Below are 24,647 nucleotides of genomic sequence, written 5' to 3' on the forward strand. Positions count from 1 at the left end.
CCCAGGTCATCCTGCGGGCCACCGTCAGCTCCGGGACCGCGAGCCAGGTGAAGGAGGGCTTCTTTCCACAACATGTTCCTGCTGCCCTCCCTCACCCCTGGAATTCAGAGACGTGTGGGCCTCCCGAGCCCAAAGGCAGGGTTGACCAGAGGCCAGAGGGTAGGGAAGGGAGAAACACACAGACTTTTTACTGCAACACATATGGCTGCCCGGTTCCAGAATCCCTTCTTCTCCACTTGGCTACAAAACGGCCCAGGGCGAGCCGACCCAGGGTGTCTTACCTCTGCTCGGCAGAGCTGTAGGTCTCCCCTCTCTGGCAGCTGCTCAGGGTGACGGGGTCAAAGTTGTCGAAGGAACGGAGGGCCACCCCCGAGATGGCGACCAAGGGTGAACTGAAGCTCACACGTACCGCCTGGCTGTGGTAGAAGGGCTGGCTGAGGTCGTGGACCACAGGGATAATCAGGGGATTGTTCCTGCAGCTCAGAACATGGAGGCCTGTCAGGGGAGACAGAGGGCCGAGGGGCCAGGCTCATTACTCACGGCCAGTCACGCCCTCCCCAACGGGCCCTTCCCGAAGCCCCCAGACCCTTTCATGTCACTGCACAAAAGCACCATTGGGTGGCCAGTGGGGATTTTGAGTTTGATTGAAAGTTTCTTTGTCTGCCTTTTTCTCTTGGTTCCAAATCTTTCCAATCCCCTTGCCTCACTGCCCCCTAAGCTTTCCCTTCCCCTAGGGCTCACAGCCCCTCCCCCTCCCCCCAAATGGCCACCCCTTGGCCAAGCACCACTGGCCCTCACTTCCCTCCCACATTGCATGAGGGCTTGCTGGTCTGAGTTGCTAGTGTTCAGGCTGCCTTCCCGGTCTGTCATATAAATGATGGAAATAATTCACAGAAGTAAGTCATTCCCGGGGTAAAAAGCCGACCCTCGTTTTTAATCTAGGAATCTGGGAGCAGCTCTTGTGAGGTAAGGACCTCTGTACCCCTTCTGCAAAGAGGAGACAGAGAATCGTGACCAGGAGGTGGCTGTCCAGAGGGAAACAGAAAAGCAAGCCATATAAAGTCCAAGGAAAGTCCAAACTTGCTTCACTCAGAAGCTCTCAGTTCTTTCTAGAAGTCCCCAGGCTTCAAAAAGGAAGTGGGGAGGGAGAGGGACAGGGAGAAAAGGTACATCAGAAGGGGAGGGAAGGGAATGACAGGGTGGGTTGGAGTTCAGTAAAACTGAAGCTGGCCTTGGTGTTTGATGGACATCAGTTCAATTTTTGGCTTAGCCATTTCTTTACTATGTGAATCCACCGAAGCCCTAACACGCACTCACTCAGTGCCTGTACCTAAAGAATGGGATGATCCTAACCGTGTCCTGGGAGGCCTGATCTTTTGGGACATGAGGCTCCCAGTCCAGCAGGTCCCCTTCTGTGGTCTACTGTCTTAGAGCTGCAGAGCCTCTGCAAGGGGTGCCAGGATGCTGAGGACACAGGACAGGAGACCCAGTGGGGAGGGACATGTGGACACCCCAGGCATCAACTAGCAGGGTCTCAGGACCTTCGCTGGAACGTGACTCTTCCCCACTCCTCTGAAAGTTTCTCCGCAGAGCCCTTTGTGATGCCAGGACAGCTATGAAAATATTTGCTTCTCACTTAGGGACATTTCCCAGGAATCCAGATAAATCCAGAAGGGTTTTCTTCTTCTTGCTTATTAACGTGTTCCCCCTTGCCTTGAAAACTAACCAAATAAGTAAACATAAAAACAAAACAAAACCCTTCCTCCTGCCTTGGCTTCTGCTTGACCCTGAAGTGACCCCTTGCATGCTTGCTTCCTACGGGTCTTTGAAATGAGCTCCCTGTGGAATGGTGCGGGCACAGCTTTGAAGCCTGGACTTCAGCACTGGCTTGGAATTCCAAACTCCTGGCCTGGCTGCCCAGAGGTAGACGGGGCAGGGTGTCTGGGAAGTGTGGGAGGGGGTGATGGGACTTCCTGAGCGCTGGGTGTTGTGCTCTGCACGGGTCACAACGTCTCAAGTAACGGCTTGTTTACTATCATGGACACCACGGCTATAGGGTAAAGAGCAGCAGGCGATGATTCTGAAAACCTGGCTCCCCGGCTCTCCTGCTGGCTCCTCCCATGCGGCCCGGGGCCTCTCAATGCCTCTCTTTGGGTCTCGGGTGATGACACACATAATGGGAAAGAACCTTTACTCAGTCTCCTTCCCAGGGTCTTTTGAGGATCTCATGGGGTGCCTGAGGGTAAAGGCGCTGGGTAGAAGGGAGCTATTGAAAGGAGGGCTTGGACATGAACCCCTGATGCCCATACCTGTCAGATTCAGGCTTCTCTGGATACACAAACACATCCTGATTTGAAGGCAACCAAAATGGCAAATAGAGAAGCAGGAAAGAGGAAAGGGGAGGAAAGAACTCATCCTCAGCCGATTCTTACAACCACCCGCAGGCACATGCAGAAGCAGGTACCGAGAGCACGCCGCACCTGAGGGCAACGCTCACCTAGATCGTGGCTCTGGTCTTTGGTATCAAGCAGCTGGACGCTGATGGTTTCCTGCTTTTGATCCCCATAATAGGTCCCATCGGTCACCAGGTGGACAATGACAGCTGCAGCAACCATTGGCTGAGAAAAGTACGCCTGAAATGCAGACAACATAGGAGGCTCACTTGTGCAGCCAGGCACGCGGTGCAGAGGCAGCCACAGGGCGGGGCTTTTGAGGAGAATCTTCCATTTCAGGAGCTGGACTACTTATCACGGTCCCATGATGGGAACAGGTGGGCAGTGAAACCTCAGAGTGAAGAGCTCAGGCTCTGAGGTCAGAGATTGTTCTAACGTTGGCTCTGCGCTTTCCAGGCTGTGTGACGTCCACTGGTGGCTGTGCTGCTCTGGGCCTAAGTTCCCTCACCTCCAAGTCATGGATACGTCAATAGCTACATCACAGGACGGCTGGGAGGCTCCAGTAAGATACTGATAATAAGGGGTCTGGCATACATTAAAACCATGCAAAATGGTACTTATTATTATTCATCACTTCTCCGTGCTAACTAACCTCTGTACTACGCGCCCACGAGACAAAGGTAAATAAGATATATGCCCTTGCATTTCTATGGACAGTGGAGTTCAATGTTGGTCAGTAACACACAAATCAAAACTTGAAACAATCACAATCCACAGTCAGGAAGATAGGCCCATAGACAGCTATGGAATACCATGGCACTTGACAAGAGCCATCCAAGAGATGACCACACGTAGAGGACTAGAAGGGAAAGGACAGTCCCTTCTCTCTGTGGGGGTCAGCGAAAACTTCAAGGAGAAGGCAATTTAAAAGGCCTTGAACAATGATGGTCTTCCAGGCAGATAAATGGTATCTAAACTCTTGGCCAAAATAAGAGTGAATGAATGCATCCCATGAGCAATTAAGGGATTCCATTCCAGGAAGCATCCCGCTGCTAAGTGTTTTCTTCTCTGTCCTTACAATTAACACCCTCAGTGGGGAGACAAAACCATCTTGAGAAAGGGTCACAGGAGGCAGTGCCTCCTGGGGGCCACTGCTGGAGAATCTAAGGCTCTGAAAGCTTTGACTTACCCGGAGCCAGAAAGTGGTCTGAGCCAGCTGGGAGTACGGGTAGCTGATGGTGCAAGGGTACCAGGCATGCTGGGAAATGCCTTCACTGAGATCTATCACCTTGGTTCGACACACCTGGAAGAAGATAAAGGGGAACAAATGTTTTAGGGGGTCTCAGAGGTTGAGTTAAATTCAACTCGACAAAACTTTACTATCCACCTAGTTTGTTCTTGACACTGCAGGAAGAAATAGGGATGAACTGACAAGAGTCTACTCCAGGAGCTCACATTCTAATGTAGAAGAGAAAATCTTCAATGTTATTAAGGAAAGGACAGATAACACGTTTTGGTGGTAGAGATGTCAGAGACATTCTCGTGGGGACAAGTCCTGGAAGAGTTGACATTTGAGTTGGGTCTGGAAGAATAGGGTAGCTACGAAAGGAAGGGCATTGCACACGCAGGGAACAGAAGCAAGGGCTCAGAGGAAAGCAGAAGCCCAGAATGATTAGTGACAAGCTGCCTGGTATAACAGAGCTTGGGGAAAGTGGCATCAAAGGCAGGCCTGAGGGCTTGGATCTCACAGCCTCTTGAATACCAAGCAGACCACTTTAGAGCAAATCCGTAAATTGTGCTCAGAGCTATATTAATGACAGAACAAAGACTTATGACAATGTGAGTATTTGCTTTCCCCAAAGAAAATCAGCTCTACCATTTGTATAGATTTGCACATACACACACACATTCATTCTCAATGACAGATATATCAAATGGTATTAAAAGAAACACGAAGCATGTATAGACACGTAGTATTGCTCAAACTGAGGAGTATCTTGTGTATCCAAATGTCATTTCATTCCATTGGTTCAATCATTCATTCCAATAACATTTATTGAGTAACTGCTATTTGCCGAGCACTCTGGGACAAGACGGCAGACGGGTCAGATGCTACGGAGCTTAGAGTGACAGTGTGTACAGACATTCATCAAGTAATCACATATGCATACATTACTATAAATTGTAGACTAGAAAAGAGCTATGATGGAAAAGGAGAGGAACAGCTGAGATGTTCTTGAAATTGGTCAGACTTTTTGCAGAAGGTCATCCCAAATTAGAGCTTTTCCTTGGACCTCTAATGTGGCTCGTCTCTCCAATCTTCCCCGGGAATTTGGGCCTGTCATTCCACACCTGTGGGTCTCAGGCTACGGATCTAAAAAGTAAGGCCAACCTAAAGAACTCTAAGGTCTTATAAGCTATGAAAAAAAGGGAGATAATCTAATCTCAATCATGTAAAACAAACATACACATGTAAAACAAACAAAAAGAAAGGGAAAAAAATATATATATACAAGGATCAAGACTATCCATTCCAGCCGTATCTATAGTAGCAAAAGATTAGGGAGAGTTTATATGTTCACCTGTTGAAGAAGGGATGAATAAAATATGATATATTCATATGATAGGATTCTGTAAGCAAAAGAATATTAAGAGGACTGAATGGGATTCAAATGTAGCAATGATCCTAACAATATGTAACACCTGGTTCAGTACGGACCCTGGCCAAGCAACACGGAAGCCCTATTTGTGAGTTCATACATCTCAACATGGGGAGATTGCAAAAGCATAACATTGAGTGACTAAAAAAGAACAAGGTGTAAGTGCATTATGACTCTATAAAAATCACACAGGGCTTCCCTGGTGGCGCAGTGGTTGAGAGTCCACCTGCTGATGCAGGGGACACGGGTTCGTGCCCCGGTCTGGGAGGATCCCGCATGCCGCGGAGCAGCTGCGCCCGTGAGCCACGGCCGCGGAGCCTGCAAGTCCGGAGCCTGTGCTCCGCAATGGAAGAGGCCACAGCAGTGAGAGGCCCGCGTACCGCAAAAAAAAAAAAAAAAAAAAAAGAAAAAAGAAAAATCATGCAAAGCGAGACTATAACCAGGGATTCATATACATGAGTGTAGAAGAATTAAAACTAGCATGGAAAAGTTACACGTCAAATTCACTTATCAAAGTCAAGCTGAAACACATGGCTGCACTGTAATCCACACTTGGAAGATGCAATGCTTTTTTTTTAAATAAACTTTTTGTTTTGGAGTAATTTTATATTTACAGGAAACTCGCAAAGGTAATACCAAGAGCTCTATATATGCTTTACTCAATTTCCCTTAAAGTTAACACCTTCAGTTTATTCTTGAAACCTCAAATAGAAGAAGAAAAGTTTCTTTGTCACCTGGGAAGTTCTGCAATGGTGAGCTGGATTAGAGACTTGGTTCTGGTTCAAACTCCCTCACAATTTGATGTGTGATTGTGGACTAGTTATCTCCGCTCTGTGGACCTCGGTTTACCTTTCACATCTGAATGTTGGATTGGGTCATAGGTTTTCAAGGTGTTGCCTATGGATTCCTAGGGTTGCTTGGAGGTGTCAGTCTGAGGGTCAGGATGTGAGAAGATGTACTTAGCTTCTGCTCCACTGTTTCAACCAGAGCATCTTCACTCAACTGTTTTATATATCAAGCTGCCTTGTAATGTTTCATGAGAGCTTCCCTGCTTTAAAAACATTGAAAAGTACTGAAACTTGTTCATTGCCAAAGTTTCCCTCCCCCCTTCCCAAGGTGTCAGTGGGTCCTGGGAATACAGCATTAGTTTCCTGAACGTCACAGGTAACGTCCTAAGGAGAGTAAAAGTGCCAAGAATCAGCCATCTCACTGGCCAGGAATTAGGTGTCGGCTTCGGTTACTCACATCTCTAGAAGCCTAATACCGAGGAGACTATGGGTAAAACAAGCCACTTTAATGGGCTGGAAGACGTTTTTCAAGTTTATTTATTTTTTCTCGAAAACAACTAAGACTGAGCTCATGCAGCTCTGCCAGTGGATTGTGTTACATTTTTACAACAGTGCGAGACGTTGCATAAACTATCTATGGCATTTGAAATCCAGGCCAGCAATTTGACATGTAGCATTTTGGAATTCTTTCCCCTTGTGTTCTTAGCTGCCTGTCCCCCAGCAGAGAGTGGTGGAGCACATCTCTGGAGTGCTAGAGCAGGGGGCTTATCTCTGCATCTACAGCATTCACAGTCAGAGAAGTCTGGGACTTGAACAAAGCCCTCTCGCTACTTAAAACACAGTTTCCTCTTATCTTGTCAGCTCTATCAGCACCAGACAGGACTTCAGAGGAACGTGCTGCTGTTATTTTATTCTCCTGGTTTCCTATTTAGCTTTGTGTTTGTTTCAGGCTGGCTGCGATCCTGACCAGGGACAGTCAAAGTAGATCAGAGAGGAACAAACAAATCCAGCTGAACCTTTGCCCAAAGCCCCAGCTGATCTTAAAACCATCTGTGCTCCTGGGGAGGTACGGGGAGGCTGCAAACACTCACAAGCCCCCAGCTTTTACAGACCTTGCATGAATTTGCCCATTCAGCAGTCATTTATGGAAGACGTATAGCACACCAGGCTCTCTCTGAGAGGAAAAGAGTCTTGCCTTTGGCCAAAAGGATGGTCACATACCTGAGTGTCATCCCAAGGTACCTGATTCTGTGGGGATGCCCCGCTTTCATCCACCCACTTTTGTGCACCTTCTAAAAAAGCAAATCCAATTCCATAAAATATTACTGAGCAGCGTAGACTTGACTGAACATTTTGTGGGGGAGTGAGCAGGAGAGTTACATCGCGCACCCCACGTGGACTCAAGCTCTCACACCATCACCCCAGGTTGCTCCTCACTCACCATCACCTTCGCCCAGTTTCTTCAGCGACCTTTCCAAGCTCTCCCACTCCCTCTCCCTTCCCGATCTGCACTTCTCTCAAATCCCAGGCAGAGCCGTTCAGCTCTCCCTCCCATTCTCTGACACACAAATCCTTCACGTGATGCCAAGGCCTCTATACCTTGCCGCCCCCAGCCCCAGAGAGGTCAGGGGGGGTGATAAGAGGAACCTTTTTAGCCTCTCTGTCATGCTGCTGTGGACAAGATCTGCTCCTTCCCGATACATCACTCACTGGTTTGTGGAATACATCACGGAGGCTCTAGAAACCTATTGGCAGCCTCTGGGCTTCAGGTTCTTCTAGAAAGATAAGGAGGGGGTCTCCTCTAGCTGAAACTGATCTTTCTGCACTGCCTACTCCCATGTTCATTGCAGCATTATTCACAATAGCCAAGATGTGGGAACAACCTAAATGTCATCAGCAGATAAATGGATAAACTAAATTTGGTATATGCATGCAACAGAATAGTATTCAGCCTTTAAAAAGAAGGAAACCCTGCCATATATGACCACAGAGATGAATCCTGAGGTTATTCTGCTAAGTGCAACAAGGCAGCCACAAAAGGGCAAATACTGCATGATTCCACTTATATGAGGTATTGAAAATAGTCAAACCCATTGAATCAAACAGTGGAAGGGTAGCTGCCAGGGGCTGTGGGGAGAGGAAAAAAGGAGTCGCTAGTCAATGTATAAATCAACAAAACGTTTCAGTTAAGCAAGATGATTAAATTTTAAAGATCTGCTCTACAACACTGTACCTATGGTCAATAATATTGTATTGTACACATAAAAACTTAAGAGGGTAGATTTCTTTTAAAGTGTTCTCATCACAATAAAATGAAATAAAAAATATTGTTTTGAATGACTCAGCTACTGACATTTACTGAATTATTGAATACATTAATAAATAAATGATCCAGTGAAGGGGCAAAAAGAGAAATTCATATTAACATTGCTAGGCCAAGAGCAGATGTGTGGTTGGGCTTGCCAGCATCCTCACTTAGGTCTTTTCAGGGTTGGAGGAGGAATTATCCAGCATCTTCTTGATTACTTCATGGACAGAGAACTCACTTCCATTTACAAACAGCCCAGTTTCCCTTTGGGCAGATTCTTCCCAACAGCCAGGGGAGTATGTCTGGCTGCACTTTCTCCTACTCTTTTCTCTAAGCAGCAACACTTACACGCTTCCTTATTTTAGTTTTAGAGTTAGAAGGACTTCAATAGGTTATCTGCTGAGACCATTCCCTTTTCAGTGGTCAAGGGAGGGCAGGTGTCTTGCACAATATAAGACAGCAAGTAACTGGCAAAATTAATATGAAAGTACAAATTTTTCTGGTTCCCAGAACTGATGCCCTGCCCTCACCTATGTTCTGCACCCTCTACATCGTACCTTTGCTGTGCAGAAGTATCTCCAGTGAGATTTCTACCCCTCCCCCAAGAATTCATGGCAGGAATTCAGGTGCCCATGTCGCTCTCTTCTGCAGGAAGCCCAGCCCTATGTCTTGGACGGAAGCTGAGAAGGTCACCACCTTTCATCCCCATCTTAGGGCCTGCAGGAACTAAGGGGTGAGCAACCCCGTTTTCCCCTTGACCTTGAGGGGGAAGGTCTCGTCTTTAGCACACTCCCTTAGACTCTCTGTCATCTTCAGAGATATCTGTGCTTACTTCAAATACCAAACAAGAGACACAAGGGACCTGGGCTGTTTCTGGCCGTCACTTATTAGCTGGACATCCCTCCCACCCTGTCTCCCCATCTGTGAGGTGTAGTGGTTGCCCCCGGTGCTTAAGGACACCCACAGTAATACTATCCACCAAGGTCTCACGGTCACAGTATCATTTAATCCTCTCAACTACTCTGTGAGGTTGGAATGATCCCATTTTTCTGATGAGGAAATGAGGCAAAGAAGCTTTAACGAACTCTTTCAAGGTCATATATCCAGTTGTGTATGAGAACTGATGCTGGACTCTGATCCCTGCGATTCCACGTTCTGTGTACTCAATCACATGGCCCCACGGCTGCTGTTGTCTTGGTTAAAACCTCCGCTTCCGCTGATGGAGAAGAGGGTACCGATTGCCATCCTCTTCGTCTCTAGTCACTCCACACACTGCACTCTCCCTGCTGCAAAGGTCCCCATAATTAACTTTCCAGAGTGAAAAATTCATCACATCGCCTTGTTACTTATCACACCCTCCACGGCGGTCCATGGACCACAGGATGGAACATTTCCTAGACACGGCTTACAGAGGCCTTCGGGAGCTGGTTCCAGCCGTATCCTCACGTTCACAGCCAGCTGTGCTCCTGCCTCACGCGGCGGGCAGGCATCCATGCAGCTACACCGTGGTGATCGCTTCCCGCTGGAGGACCCTTCCCCCCAACACGCCGTGGACTCCACCAGTGTGATGCCGTGCCCAGATTTCCACCCCACTGCAGTGGACGGCCCATTCCGTGAAATACTACACACACTTCAAAGCCAGTCTCAAATATCAGCCCTCCTCAGAAAGCCTTGGCTCACCCCCCAGGCAGAATTAATCGCTGCCTCTGATGGGTCCATATAGTTCTTTATATATACCTCAGTTACAGCACTTGTCAAGTTGGATTATAGTTGTTTAGAGCCTGGTCTTATCCCTTTAAACCCTGAAGGCTTCCAAGGTGAGAACCATGTTTTATTTATCCTCAAATAAATCCTAGCGGATTGCCCAGCACACAGGACACAAGAGGTACCCAGTGAACAACAATAACAATAGCAGTGTATATACCGTACTGACTGGCTGTTCTATGCTGGCCACTGCTTCCAGGACTCCATATGCACGAGATCACGCAACCTTCAACTCTGTGAGATAGTACTGTTATTATACCCATTTAATAGATAAGGAAATATGAATATAATATATTTATAATATAAATATAATATACCTATACTTATAATATAAATGTAATATATTTATAATATAAATATATTACAAATATAATATATTTATATTATATAAATATAATACCCATTTAATAGATAAGGAAATATAAATATAAAAATATACTTGTATTTATAATATAAATATAATCTGCTTATACTTATAAATATTATACATATATTTATACTATACATATATATTATAAATATATTACAAATATATTTATATAAATATAGTATAAATATTATACCCATTTAATAGATAAGGAAACTGAAGCCCAATAGTTCACCTAAGGTCACACAACTAGTTAGTAGAACCAGGATTCAAATCCAGGCGCAAGCTCCACTCTTACCTGTAGATCCAACCTGAAAAGGGTCTGTCTACACATTGCTCAGGGCTGTTCCGGAGGATGGACTTGGGAATTTTTTTTGTTGCTTCTCCGGGAAGCCTCTTCAGCAGCCAAAAGCAGGGCCTTACAGCTCTGCCCTGGGGTGGGGCTGTCGGCTGAAAGAGCCCAAGATGGCCAGGCTCCAGGGACCTGCCTCCTAGAGCTGACTCAGTGGCTGGCTTCCTCTGACACTCATCCTCCCCACTTGTAGAAGGACAGAGTAAGATGGATCCCCAAAGGGCTTTTCTGTTCTGACATTCTGCCAGTTTCTGATGTCCAGCTTCTTCCAGCGAGAGCTGCTGAAGAGAGTTGATTCTGCAGTGAAGTGTGATCCTCCTGTGGGCCTGAGCTGACTCATGGATCCCATGTCTCTGGTCCTCTGAGGCCAAAAGCCAACTAATATCACAGCCGCCTTTTCTGTCTAAGACAACTGGAGAAGTAACCTAAAAGTTTATTGCAGCCATTCCAGCAATGTGTTTCCTGTTTTCTGTTTTCTTTTCTTTTTGCGCATGCTGCAAAAGAGCTGGAGGGTCTTCTCCCAAAGTTTTGACATCATTGGATGTTTGAGCCGGGAAGCTCCTCGGGGATCTGATTCCGCCATCACATCTGACAGACAGGTGGGGGATAGAGCTCAGTGGGGAACAGAGAGACTGGCTTGAAAGAACGCTGTAGGGTCCTCTGGGACGGGCCTCGGCTGACAGCAGCAGAGGCCTCTAGGGCCCCAGGACGTGGGCCCTTTCGTCCAGGCCAGGCACCGCCAGCCACTACAGCCAGCACCCACCTCCAAACCTCTTCCCTTGCAGAAGACTGCTTTCAATTAGAGGAGTTAACGATGTCTTGCTTTCAAAGGGTTTTTAAAATCCAGTTTATCTTCCACCCACACACGATGTACACAAAGGCGGGGGACGGAGAGAGAAGAGGGGGAGTGGGAGTTCTGGTATTTTCCCACACAGGGGAGATGCCTTGAGGTTTCTATTGAATTTCACTTTTACAGATTTACATGCCCTTTTGTCAATCACAGGAGGGAGGAAGTGCCCGTCAAACCTCTAGCCCATCCTCTCCAATTTCCTCTTTCAATTCAAAGGGACCTGGGAATGGGCCTCACAGAAAAAGAGAGGAAAAGGAATAGGGAGTGGGGAGGGTGGGGTGCGTGCTGACAATAACAATACACATTAGCGTAGAAGCGCATGCACGCGCGCGCGCACACACACGGTCCCCGGGCAGCCTTTCCAAATATTTCTACTTAGGCCACATTTTAACCTCAGGTTTACAGGTTCAATGCCAAGTTACTTCCCCAAGAATTGCAAGGTTGCAGAGGTGGGCAGGGTTCCTTGATATGAAAACTGCAGGAGGGAAAGCCTGCCTCAGGAGACCTGGACACAGAGGGGTCCAGGTGAAATAAAGCCACCTCTGTAAAGCTGGCTTGGCAGTTCCTTCAAGAACGTACTGCCCCCTCCTCAGAGCTCCTGTCGGGGAGGGAAAGGGCACCAACTCTTAAGGACAGCCTCCCAGTACTGGCGCTGCCCGTGTATTATCTCCTCTGGCCCTCATAATAACCCTGAGGAACAGGCGTTTTTTGTCCCTCTTGTAGAGATAAGGACTCTGCGGTTTGGAAGGCACTGGTCACTCCCCTATGGCTGAGAGGTCAAAGTCAAGTGGGCTGACTCCAAGCCCGTCCTCTTCCCACCCTGCGGCTGGACTTTCCGAGAACTCTCCGTCACAGCCTTTGTGCAACACACTGCATTGTGGTTTCTCGTCTGTCCGTGTGTCTACAGGCATGAGCTTCGAGGACAGTGCCTTCCTTAGTGACAGCTAAAGGAAGTACAATGGCCCTTGAGTCCAGCGGACCGGTTGAGGCAAACACATGGGATCATTGCTGCCGTTCCCCCGTCTCTTGCCCAGCACAGATATCATTAAACAGTGCCTGCTGTTCCCCTGGGTGTAGACCTCTGAAACCATCTTAACAAAACGTTAAGCCGCTCATGATGGGTTCGGATTGCCCTATCTGCAATCCTTGAACTTGGCTGTTAGCTCACTGAGGGGAAGAATGAGGTCTTACTTGTTATATCTTCAACACTAAGAGCAGAGGAAAGCCTGGAGTAGGCGCTAAGCCTATTTAGTTGAATGAACTAACAAAAACCACAATAAATGCTATTGATCCTTTACTATATATCAGGCTTCTAACATGTGTTCCACATACCTGGTCTCCATTAAGGTGACAGGGACACAGGCACCCAAATGCTCCGACTCCGGCTCAGGGCCTCTCTCACCAGCTGGGAGTACTGTAGTCCTCTCCCACCTGGGTTCTTCTCCCCACCCCTCTGCCCATCCTGACCTCCTTCCTATGCCCCTTACTCCAAACTGACCCTCTGAATATGACGACAACAAAAATAATTTTAAGGGCGGGCTTCCCTGGTGGCGCAGTGGTTGAGAGTCTGCCTGCCGATGCAGGGGACACGGGTTCGTGCCCTGGTCCGGGAGGATCCCACATGCCGCGGAGCGGCTGGGCCCGTGAGCCATGGCTGCTGAGCCTGTGCGTCCGGAGCCTGTGCTCCGCAACGGGAGAGGCCACAACAGTGAGAGGCCCGCGTACCACAAAAAAAAAAAACCCAAAAACTTTAAGGGCAACCGAGGGTCAACATTACATAACACATGTGTGTGAGTGGGCGCACACACACACTTTCAATCCCCTCCTCCAACCTCCTTTTTACACACTTAATAGTGAGAGAGACAGACAGAGAGAGAGAAAGGAAGGAAGAAAAGCCAGGCTTTCTTTACTGACCATTAGAAACAATGATCACTTTCCCTAGGCCCCTAGAGCAGTTTCCCCTTTGATACCTGCCTTAAAAAGATAGAAGGGAGGGGGAGGGCTGGATTGCCTCTTTCAATTTCAGGATTTATTATTTGGCATGGACAATCAAGCAAAGAGGTATTTCCTGTGCATAGGGCCAGTGCATGGAATGTAGGGATACCTCCTCCTCTCACCCAGTGATCTGGAAATAGTAGCAGACCTCAGGGCCTCCACCCAGGAGACACTTCCAGATAAGATAACAGGGCATTAGATGCCCTCCAGCCTTGGGGCTCAGCTCTGGGGTGATTAGTACCTCATTGCTCCCAGGGTCTGTCCCTAACACATCAGGCATTTCACACTCCTTAGGGGTCTAATACCCTCCTGGCCTGCACCTCCCCACACGTCTGGAATCCTGTGGTTTGGGGTTCAAACTCCTGGCCTGATCAAATGGTCATGGAAAAGAAGCCTAGGCTCTCAAGGCGAAAGGAGCAAAGAAATCATTTAAGAAACCACTGTTCCACAGCATACTGACATTTTTACAGGTGGAGAAACTAAATTTCTTAGAAAAGAAATGGTTCAGAGTCATAGGATGGATGGGGACTGCTCATTCAATGGCTTAATTTTATAGACAGAAGCTCAGGATTTCTAGGGGACAGAAATTGGATGTTCCAACCCTGTTCTAAGGGAAACATTTATGCAAGGGGCCTGAGAAAGCATCCATGATAAACGGCAAAGACAAAGTGTGTTTCTTTGCCAACACACTTAAACCAGTAACTATGACCAGCAACTATGTTCCAAGTACAGAGCCTCTCCTTCTTGTGTAAGGCAGGAACTGCCATCCTCACTTACCCTACAGGTAACGAGCCCAAGGTCCAAAGGGGATAAATGGCACCCCAAAGCCGCACCTGTCAGGAATGTGAAGCCCGGGTCTGATTCCTGCCTGTGTTACTATAAGCCTACCTCCTGTGACACCGATGAGGAAACAGGCCCACCTAGCGTAAGTGGTGATGCTGAGAACTGCAACAGTAACAGTGGTGACGGTGAGCACCCAGCTGCCTTCACCTCCATCAATTCCATCCTTGTGTCCTTTGTGAAAGGGAGATTCCTATTACCCATTTATGGGCGGGAAAACTGAAGCCAAGGGAGAGGAAGAAATAATCACCACCATGGCAGTGGTAGCCATAATTAAAATAAGGACACAGGTCAGCCACTGACTTTGTATGAAACGCAGAGTTCTCACCACTCCACCCCATGGGGTCAGCATCATCTCCGATCTCACAGACAGCAGAGCCGGGCATCGGGCCGTGCACATCACCGGAACCCAGACACCCGTTCTGAGGAGGCACTGGGCAGGGGGCTCAGACTCCTCCAGCTAGTAAATCCTCTAACAGGGGAGAGTGATTAGTGTCGGATGTGGCGGTCGGCTTTTGTGCTGCTGACAACTTGTCCCTTTAAAGGCCTGGCCGGGCTCATTTCACGCGGGCCCTCCGCAGGCCTGCTCCCCATCTCCCCGTAATTACGCCATTCACTAGTCACCCAGGCCCGCCTCTGAACTCCTGACCCAGCACTGAAAGACTTGGGATCTCATTACTAATCTCTTAAGCCACCTAGTCCTCCAAAATACATCCATTTAAGTTGGAGGCCAAGGCTTTGGGGGTGGGAGCCAGAGAGAGGGAAAGTCCAGCACGGGCCCTTCTCATGACACGGCCATGTACCCGCTCTGGGGCCTGGGGCCCTAGCCACAGGGCAGCTGGCCTGGCTGTCCAGCTCAGGGCAGTGCAGGCCTTGCCAAGGCTCGGGACTGGACTTAAGAGACCAGGCCTTTGGACGGGAAGGGCATCTGGGCCCACCTGTTTGTAATTTCAGGGGTGCGGGGAGGGGGTGAGGCCTGTGTTTGTTTTAATTATTATTATTGTTGCTGAAAAGGGAGGAAAGAAATGAGCAGAAACTGCTAACATCTGGAGGCTGCTGTCCAGCTTACGTAATCTCCCGCAGCAGAGGAGGGACACGGGATCCCCGGCCAGATGGTCCGTGGGTGACTTCATGGCACATGCGTCTCCTCCGACAGTAAGATGCTGACAGGGTTAGAAGAGTGGGTTGCAGGACCTTCTTAAAATTCTTTAGGGGTGAGGGACAGGGGTTTGGGGGTTCCCAGAGATCTCAGTTTTCTTGTGGAAGACAAGTTCTCTTCCAGCCAAAGCTCAACTTTTTCTTATATTTATCTCTCATTAACGCATTCATCCATTCATGCACTCATTCCATGTACACTTACATAGCACTTATTACGAGCTAGGTTCTTTATCTCCCATGGTCTATATGAGGAAAATGGATCCTAGAGGGGGAAAAAAGGCAATAAAGATAAAATCCCTTCTCCCAAAGAGCTCCCAGACCCCTGGCGGGATGTGATGGAGAGTGAAGGACTGTCCCAACAAACACCCACACAACAGCGTGGTGGGTTCCGTATTCGAGGTCCGTTCAGGTTGAGAGGGGCATGGAAAAGGAGGGACAGTCCATGCCCAAGGGCCGGGCCTGAAATGCAGAATCTTAATATCAAGTGGGCTCTGAAGAGCAGGGGCTGGAGAAAAAAAGGCAAGAGAAGGAGAAAAACTGGGCCACAGCTGAGCCATGACAAACCCAGTTTCCCAGATGATGTCAATAACAGAGGCATGAAGGATAAAGTTCAAGATGTAGAATCTTGCTGCAAACACAGTTCTGAGCACATTATATTTTAAAAAACATATTGCTAACCTTCTGTGTTTCCAAATCTCTTTTTTAAAAAAATCTGTACTGAAAGCAATTAACAACATTTCACAAATTCTAGGTCAGGATGTAAAAGCAGCGTTGACTCTGGATCAGGTCAAGAGGATGCTGTTAGCTTCAACCAGAATGTTCACTCAACTCTGGATCAAAACCCAGAGATACTGCCAGCACAAGATGAAAATCTTGTGGCATTGCCAGCTTCAGATATGAATCCTGAAGCATCGTGATTTGTAGTTCAGAGCCCAGAGGCATTGTCAGTTCTAAAACAGGACACTGAGCATGGAAACACTTCCAGTTCTAGACCAGAATACCAGGATATCATAATTCTAGAATAGGAGCAACCAATGCTTTCTGCTCTAAATCCAGCACCCCAAAACTTCCTGTTTAGAAAACCAGATACCGAAGACTGAGAACACAAATCCAGTTAGCTTCACTCTAAAATGCCCTCGTTACTGGCTCTAGACACGGCCAACTCAGGAGCAAAGCACTGAAGCACGGAAATCTCCAACACTCAGCTCAGAGCTACTCAACTGAAGCAGGATGTTTTAAGCAACCACCAGACCTCTTCTTTGCCTACTCTGGGAGCCCTGAGATGTCTATGGGTTAATCAGGAAAGTGGTGACCACATCCAAGCTTGGTGCCTGGTCACCGAAACCCTTGGTTAAGGATAGCTGAGCAGTGGTTAATGGCAGTCTTGACCACACTGGCCTATTCAAGAAAGGTCAAAGGAGTGATTTTTCACTTAAAAACATCTGTGTGTTAAAAGAACAAGACTCTCGAGTTCATAAAACTAGGAGTTTCCAGGTTGTTTTTGTGTTTTTTCTCCCTTCTTCCCCTTTTCCTCTTCTCCTGCTTTCCTAATCAATACCTGTGCGTTCCAAGCTGTGACCAAGATGAAATATGAGTCACGCTGCCTGCAGGGAAGCCCACTTGATGCCAAGGTGCCTTGTCCTTGGGTTCTGCCTTTCACTGCAGACCTCAGGGTTTTCTGATCCCCTCCTATCACCCTGGAAACCACTGAGTGATTGCCTCTCCTCTTTCCTTTTCGAAGAGCAGGCGGTCATCTTGCCAGGGCTGCCTTCAGTTTGATTTCTCCTAGGAAGAGCCTCCAAAGGATGCAGTGTTCTGACGCATGCAAGGAACAAGAGGACAGGGATCACCTATGCTTTTATCGGTGTCCTGCTGACCTTCCAGCTCAAAGAAGAGCTCTCATTCTTAAGGAGAAGGGTGGCATTTCTCTCTGGCCTCCCTCTCCAGATTTCAGAGGTAGGGATAGTGACCCTGATATGCAAACTGGGGGCTTTGGCCATCAAAGGCCCAATAGATACTGCTGACGTAAGTGTCCACCACCCCACCAGCAGATTCCTCTGAGGCACAGAGACTATCTGCAGTGATGCTTTCCCCTAGTGGTGCCCTTGGACAAGGCGGCACACATCTGCAAAAAGGGCAGAGTGTTGAAGCAGCTGTTCTGAGACACTGTTCACGGGAACCATCCCAGCATGATCGGGGATCCACGATGTGATCTCCTCGACAATCCTACACCTGCCACTTTCCTGAACTTTCCACAAGCAGTGGAGGTACACGCATTGAAGAGATGTGGGCTGGAATCTCAGATTCTGCCATTTATTGACAGCATGACCTTGAACCCTTCAAGGTGCCTAAATTCCTCCACTGCAAAATCAGATGACGGCACCTACTGTGAAGGGTTGTTTCAGGATTGAAAGAGCTCTTGCACATGCAAGTGTCTACACACAGCCCTGCACGCCAGAAACACACTTAACATTTCCCTCCTTCGTCCCTTCCTACTTCTTTCCTCCTGGCTCTAGAGGAAGACAGTCTTGGGGTCGAATTCTAGATTTCCTTGCCCCACCCCTAGGCTAGTTGTAGAAACTTGGGTAAGTTACTTAACCTTTGTGAGTCTCAATTTAGTCCTCTGTAAACCAGTGAAAGTTAGCCACTACCTCGTAGAGGGGTTGGTGGGTATAAATGTGCTAAAACAGTGTGAACCTCTGGGTAGAGGTCCTGACACGGAGTAACCGCCTTGAGAGCTGGACCATTCACACTGCTCCTATCATTATTATCAACTATTGTTAGTACTATTATGTCATTGGTATTACTGTCATTTATTATTGTTTAGTCATTCCTTTTCAGCTCTCCCTTCATTATTTTTATTATCAAGCAACATTCCATTATATGTATACACCATAGTTTATTTATCCAATTCACCAGCTGATGGACATTTGGTTTATTTTCAGTTTTTGTCTATTACGAATAAAACTGCTATGAATATACATATACATATATACATATATATGTATATATCTCGACCCTTAGTATGGACATGTTTTCTTTTAATACCTAGGAATACAATGGCTGGATTACACTGCCAAATTGTTTTCCAAAGTTATTGTACTTTTTAAATTACTACCAGCAGTGTATGAGAGTTCCAGTTCCTCCATATCCTAACCAACACTTGATATGGTCAGCTGTTTTAATTTTAGCCATTTTAATAGATGTATAGCAATATCTCACTATGGTTTTAATTTTTACTTCTCTCATGACTAATGATATGGAGCATCTTCTTCGGTGAAGTGTCTGTTCAAATATTTTGTCCATTTGTCAAAATCAGTTTTCTTTATGTTAGGAGGTCTATTTTTTGGACTCTATTCTGTTCCATTGATCTGTTTGTCTATCTTTATACCAATACCATGCTGTTTTGATTACTGTAGCTTTGTAATAGGTTTTTTTTTAATGTATAGTTGATGTCAATACAATGTTGTGTTAGTTTCAGGTGTACAGCAAAGTGATTCAATTATACGTACATATATATATATTTTTTTCAGATTCTTTTCCCTTATAGGCTATTACAAAATATTGAGTATAGTTCCCTTAATTTTGTATTCCTCTTCCCTTCTCCCCCACCTCTCCTTCCTCCCTTCTTTCTCTTGCTCTTTCACACCTTCCTTGGCTGGGCCTCTCACTGGGAGGCCTGTCTGAAGGCGAACCATACATTCTCAAGCCAGACAGACAGCCCTTTATGTTTCCATCAATATCCATAGAAATCTAGTCACGAGAACATCCCTAAGACCAGAATAATAAGAGGCAAAAGGGTAGAGCCTTTTTCCTGGGGCCTGGCCTCCAGTAGCTGTTTCCTACTTTCTGTGCAAAGCTGTTAACAGAACAAAGCGCAGATTTAGTTGTCAGTACTTATCACATGCCTACTGTGTGCCAGGCCTTGTTCTTCATCTTGGAACACACAGCAGTGACCACACATTTAAAAAAATTCTTGGGGAAAGTGGTGTGTATCCTGGAAAGTGCATGGGCTGTGGAGCTTGAAAGCACTGGCTTTCCTCCTGTTCCACCCCTTGGGGGAGGGGACCCTGTGTGGAGCTTTGCTTCCCTATCTGTGAAATGGGAACACAGTTCTTACTACACAGATTGGTTATAAAGGTTTAACGCAATAACTGAATTGAATACGTGTAGATAGCCGTTATTATATGCCAAGCAACGTTCCAAGTGTTTTATGTGTGCAAATTTCTGGAATACTCACAATTGCCACTTGATTTCCCTATTTTACAGATGAGAAGACTGAGGCCGAGAGACCATGAAACTTGCCCTAGATCTCACTACAGGTGGCAGCACTGAGATGTGATAGACTCTAGACCTGCTCCCGTAGGGTAGCTCAGTATCTCCCTGTGACTATTTAATTTTAAACTAATTAAAATTAAAAATTCAGTCCCTCACTTTCCGGAGCCACATTTCAAGGGTTCAAAACAATAGGTGGCTAGAGGCTACAGTGCCAATATAGACTACTTCCATCCTCACTGAAAGTCCTATCAGACAGCTGAGCTGGAGCCCGGGCTCTCAACACTGACACAGTTCTGCCTTCTCTGGAATATAAACTCCTGACCATAGCTCCCTGATGCATGTCGGTGTATCTCCTTCCTTACATTGCTCTGCATTGCTTTCCTCTTCCTGGACCCCTTGCCCCAGGAGGCTACATTGCAGACCTGGGCATCACCCAAGCAGCATCCACATTCCTGAGAGCAGTATCCTCCCAGCAGACCAGATCTCTCCCCAAATCATGCTCTTTCCCAGGATGGAGAGAAATGCAGGCATCAGCCAAGCATCCCCTTCCACCAGCTGCATACATAGGTCCAGTTTGGGTAAAGGGTTCCGGGGTGGGCAGGAGCCCCAGGGAAGTCTTTGTTGGACCACCCTGGCAGAGAAGCATACCTCTCAGCATGGGTACCTTTCACTTGCCTCTCTCAGTCCATCTCTCCCTGAAAAATGAACACGCACCAATATATCCAGGAGCATCTGGCACTTGGACCTGGCTGAAGAATCAGGTGCGTTTTAAGAAATGGTGGCAGAGAGGGTAGAAAGCCCTTTTTGGTCTGGTTCTATAGATAGCATATACAGGTTAATTTAAAAAGTAAGGATGTTGGGATGGAGAGTAGGGGGTAAGGGGTTTGAAGAACAAACACAAACAAATGAACATACACACACACACACACACAACAAAAGCAAAATCCTATGCACAATCAACATCCAACTCCCCTTGGAACCTCATCCTTTGGGCCTGGCTTGAGAAAGTTTACTTCCAGACTTAGAGAAATGAGCATGTGGTTTGGGGGCCAGAATCCAATACCGCCGAAGCAGCGGGCTCAGCAAGCTCGACCGGCTGCTGCTTCCTACGCGCATTACAGTGTCTGAGAGTGAACGCTGTTTACATATTTTACATGTTTCTTGGGTACAGGACACGAAACTAAATTACACAGCAAAGGCCATGCTGGCTAAACACTGGTGCCCCTGCTTAAAACAACAACAATAATTTAAAAAAATAAAAGGAAAGGAAAGGAAAGACGAGGATGGGAAGGGTCTTGAGGGAGCCTGAGTGGATGGCAGGGATGGAAGGCAGGAGTCTGGTCCTGAATGGATCAGGAGGGAGAGATGATGTGGACGATACAGACAGTGAGATGGGAGTGGGTCAGGCTTGGAGAAGCAGGGAACACAAAGGCCTAGGGGTCTTCCTAGAGGGGCTGTGGAGTAAACTGGCCCAGCTGTGTCTGCTCTCCGTGAAGAGCCAGTGGAAGCAGCCCTGAACCACAAAGTCTTGCTTGTTCCTGGGCTGCAAGACAAGAGTCAACTGGCAAGTGAGAGCCTTCCCTGCTCCATGTGGCACCTTCCCTGGTAACGCATGCATGTCTGCTGCAAACGCCAGGCGTTGTATTCATGCACACCCATCCCCCTCAACCTATGTCCCTCTAAGGGTTATTCCATGTGCCCATGTATCACAGCAGTTTGCCCAAGTTTTTCTTTTCTTCTTAGAGGTACCTATTCCCGTGTTCCCTTTCCTCCGTGGGCACTACAGACGGCTTGAGGGCGGCAGTTGAATTATTCATCTCAACCCCAATCCCTTGCTGAAGAGGATGCTTTGGACATAGTAGGTTCACAAGAAGATTACAGTGGGTTTTGAATCCAAATATCAGAATCCTTTCATAACAGATAGGGGATGGAGGGCTTTAGGGAAGTTATTTAATCAAAGCCAAATCTTAATTAAGTGAAGTAAGACCAAGAGACTTTCAAAGTCTCTCTCTCTGCTTAGATTTCTGTGTCCCAAAGAGTGTTCCTTTAAAAATCATAACAAAAAACTCAATTGTTCCTAATTGGATCCCACAGTTGTTAAGCTTCATGGACAGAAAGAAGCATTTCTTTAAAAAGTTTTCAGCTGCGATCAGAAGGAAAACCACATTTGTGGATCAACTGCCTCATCCTTGACAAGCATCTGCCATATGGATGCTATCGCTCCTGTTTTATAGATAAGAGATTGGGCAGAAACAGAACCGGCTTGCCCAAAGTGACAGACCTGGCGACCCTAGAACTGGAAGCCAGGCTGAGCTGATCCTAAAGCTCATTTTTTTCTATAAAACTCTCATCACTCCAAGTTTTCAGGGGGCCAATCATAGCATCTGACATTTCGTAAGTTTGAATAAATATCGAAAGAGTGAAGGAGTTAAGGAGGCAGAGAAGAAGAGGAGATGGAGGAGAGTCTGTTAGAGTCCTTTGCTGGGGTCCTGAACAGTTTAGTAGATTTAAAGGCCCTCCCAGCCCACGTTTCCAGGACAAGTTCGGGGAGTTACAGCCACCAGTGCCAGGGGCTCCTTTCTGATGCAGGAGCTGGCCTTTGCTCTCTTGGAGGGATTTCTGGGTGCCCCACACCAATGGGACAGACTGTAACAGACCATGGGACTTTCTGTTCCGTCTCCTTAGATGACTCACACATGTGCTCTTGAAAAATTATTCAGAAACCACCAGAAGAAAGCAGATCCCTTGGGTATTTGGGAAAACTGCTTGGAATCTTCTCTGACATTTCGGCACATCCCCTTGGCCTCCCTCCTCTCCCTCCACTGGCAGATGCTGTCCCATTTCACCAGTGCGAAGACCTGCATACACCGGTGAACGGGCACATTTCAGCAGTGACCTCAGCACTGGGTGCTGAGACCACGATTGCCCCCTGCCCTTTGCCAGTACAATCATCTGAAGAGCATCGGAGAATTGCTCGTCCGTGCAAACTTTCCACGTGGGGCTGTTTCAATGCAATACCGGTAGCGGGTGCAAGAGAAGAAAGAAGTAGAAGAAAGAGCGGCACAGGGGAGATCCTTCACCTCCCGCACTGAAGGCAGTTCTTCATCCTGAGAGACGAGAAGCAAAACTTCTCAGTTTCAAACTGTGCTTCGACCCACTCGTCCAGGGTCTGACACCCAGGAGGTGTTCATAGATGTCAGTCTTCATCCTCAAATGAACATCTGATCTGTTGGCCCCCTGCTTAGAACCTCTGAGAAGCTCCCCCTCGAGCTCGGGATAAAGGCTAAATTTCAAGCATCTGAAGGACATCCCCGCATCATTTTCATAGCCCATCTCTCTTGACTTCCCCTGAATTTCTTATTGGCCTTTTGTTGGATGTCTGTATGTCTATCTGTCTGTCTGTCTCCTGCTGTCTGCCTCTGTCTCTCTCTCTGACATGCTCTTCCTTGCACACCCCTCTCCTACCCCCAGCTTAACCTTCCAGTCACGGCTCAGCAATCACTCCCAATGGAAATATCTCCCCACCCTCCCCTCGGTTCCCCTGTCCCAGCACTTCCTACACTGCGTTGTGGGTGCTTGTGGAAAGACTTCTTACCCTTATGTCCAGAGAACCCGGTGGATTTCTACTCCCTTCCTCTGGACACAAGGATGCAGAAGACACACATAAATGGTCCCTGCTCTCCAGGCGAGCCATCAAGGAATGCACACATCTTGCGATTCCCTTTCTGACATCTCAAGGTTTCCTGGGTACAGCACATGGTTTGTGACAAACCTGTAAATGGAGCAAAGTTTCTTCTTCCATCTACAATTGTCCCGTTTGTGCTTTTCTTCATTTTCTTTCCCATAGCCCAGAAGTAATTAGACATGGATTGGATCCAAAATCTAAGAAATCTTTTGTTTTTAACACTCAGGGTTTGGCAACTTAAAACATTTCCTATGTTTCTCCCATATTTTCATGTACGCTTTTTAAATGACTTTCTGGAGAGGGCAATACTTAACCCAAAACAACGACTGCCCTTAGACAGAGATGTAGGAAGCATGGCAGAAACAGCATGGCAATATTTGGGGTCCTGGAGATGGGGGCTCCCACTTTCCTTGTGTTCCTTGAAAGCACACTACGTAAGAAAAGATGCAAAAGACAACTCTCCTCTCTTATTTTCCTGTGTCAGCCATGGCAGCAGGCATGAGCTGCCTCATCCTGCACCTGGTCTCCTATGATGAACACAGTGGCCTGAATCCGGGTTCTGCCTCTGCCTCTTAGAAGTGTGAACCCCCAAACTTGTCAGTCACTCCACTTCCTGAGCCTTACCGTCCCAATCTGTAAAGTGAGAACAGTGATTCCTATTCTTGTAACAGTTTAAGTAGGATTCAAGGAATGTGATGCAGAGCCTGGATGAACTTGGTAAATGTTATTTTTATAGTTTGTCCAGGACCTTCTGAAAGTGGGCAAAGGACTTTTCCATCCCTGCATGCTGGCTTTCATCCCTGCTGGCTGAGTAAGCTGATAGCAGTGTGGTTTCTTCCTCAGGGAAACTCCCTCTAAATCTCATACTCTTGGGTCTTGGCTGCTATTTGCAGTTGGACACACCCCTCCCATGCAATAGTGAGCACTTTGAGGGCTACAAAAGGACCAGCCCTTCTTTGGAGTTTCTCAAAATGCCTGGTACAGTCCTGAGCACGCAGGAAGCATTTGTTAATGCAACTGTGCTTATTCACTCAACCAGATGTTGACTGAGCTTCTGTGCTGTGTGGGTCACCGTGGGTGGCTCTCGGGTGAGGGTGTGCAGCAGCGCGCCTAACGTGAATGGAAGAGGGAATTAACATTTGCACTACCCAGTGAGTGGAAAACCAACAACAACAGAACAGTTTTCTCTGCATTTGCTCCCTTAATCCC

The 24,647-nt window shown here is 47.3% G+C and overlaps 1 protein-coding gene across 1 annotated transcript in view; it reads right to left on the reverse strand.

Annotated features, from left to right (window-relative positions):
* PAPPA (pappalysin 1) overlaps positions 1–24,647 on the reverse strand; it is a 256,176-nt gene that overhangs the window by 80,113 nt on the left and 151,416 nt on the right. The window contains exons 11-13 of the mRNA XM_081237665.1: positions 3,583–3,696; positions 2,498–2,633; positions 282–495 (exon numbers count right to left, since the gene is read on the reverse strand). Of these exons, the coding sequence (XP_081093791.1) occupies positions 282–495; positions 2,498–2,633; positions 3,583–3,696 (464 nt within the window). The remainder of the gene's footprint in view (positions 1–281; positions 496–2,497; positions 2,634–3,582; positions 3,697–24,647) is intronic.

This window comes from Mesoplodon bidens (assembly GCF_964165515.1).
Source record: "Mesoplodon bidens genome assembly, chromosome: 6".
In the NCBI taxonomy this organism is placed as follows: Eukaryota; Metazoa; Chordata; class Mammalia; order Artiodactyla; family Ziphiidae; genus Mesoplodon; species Mesoplodon bidens.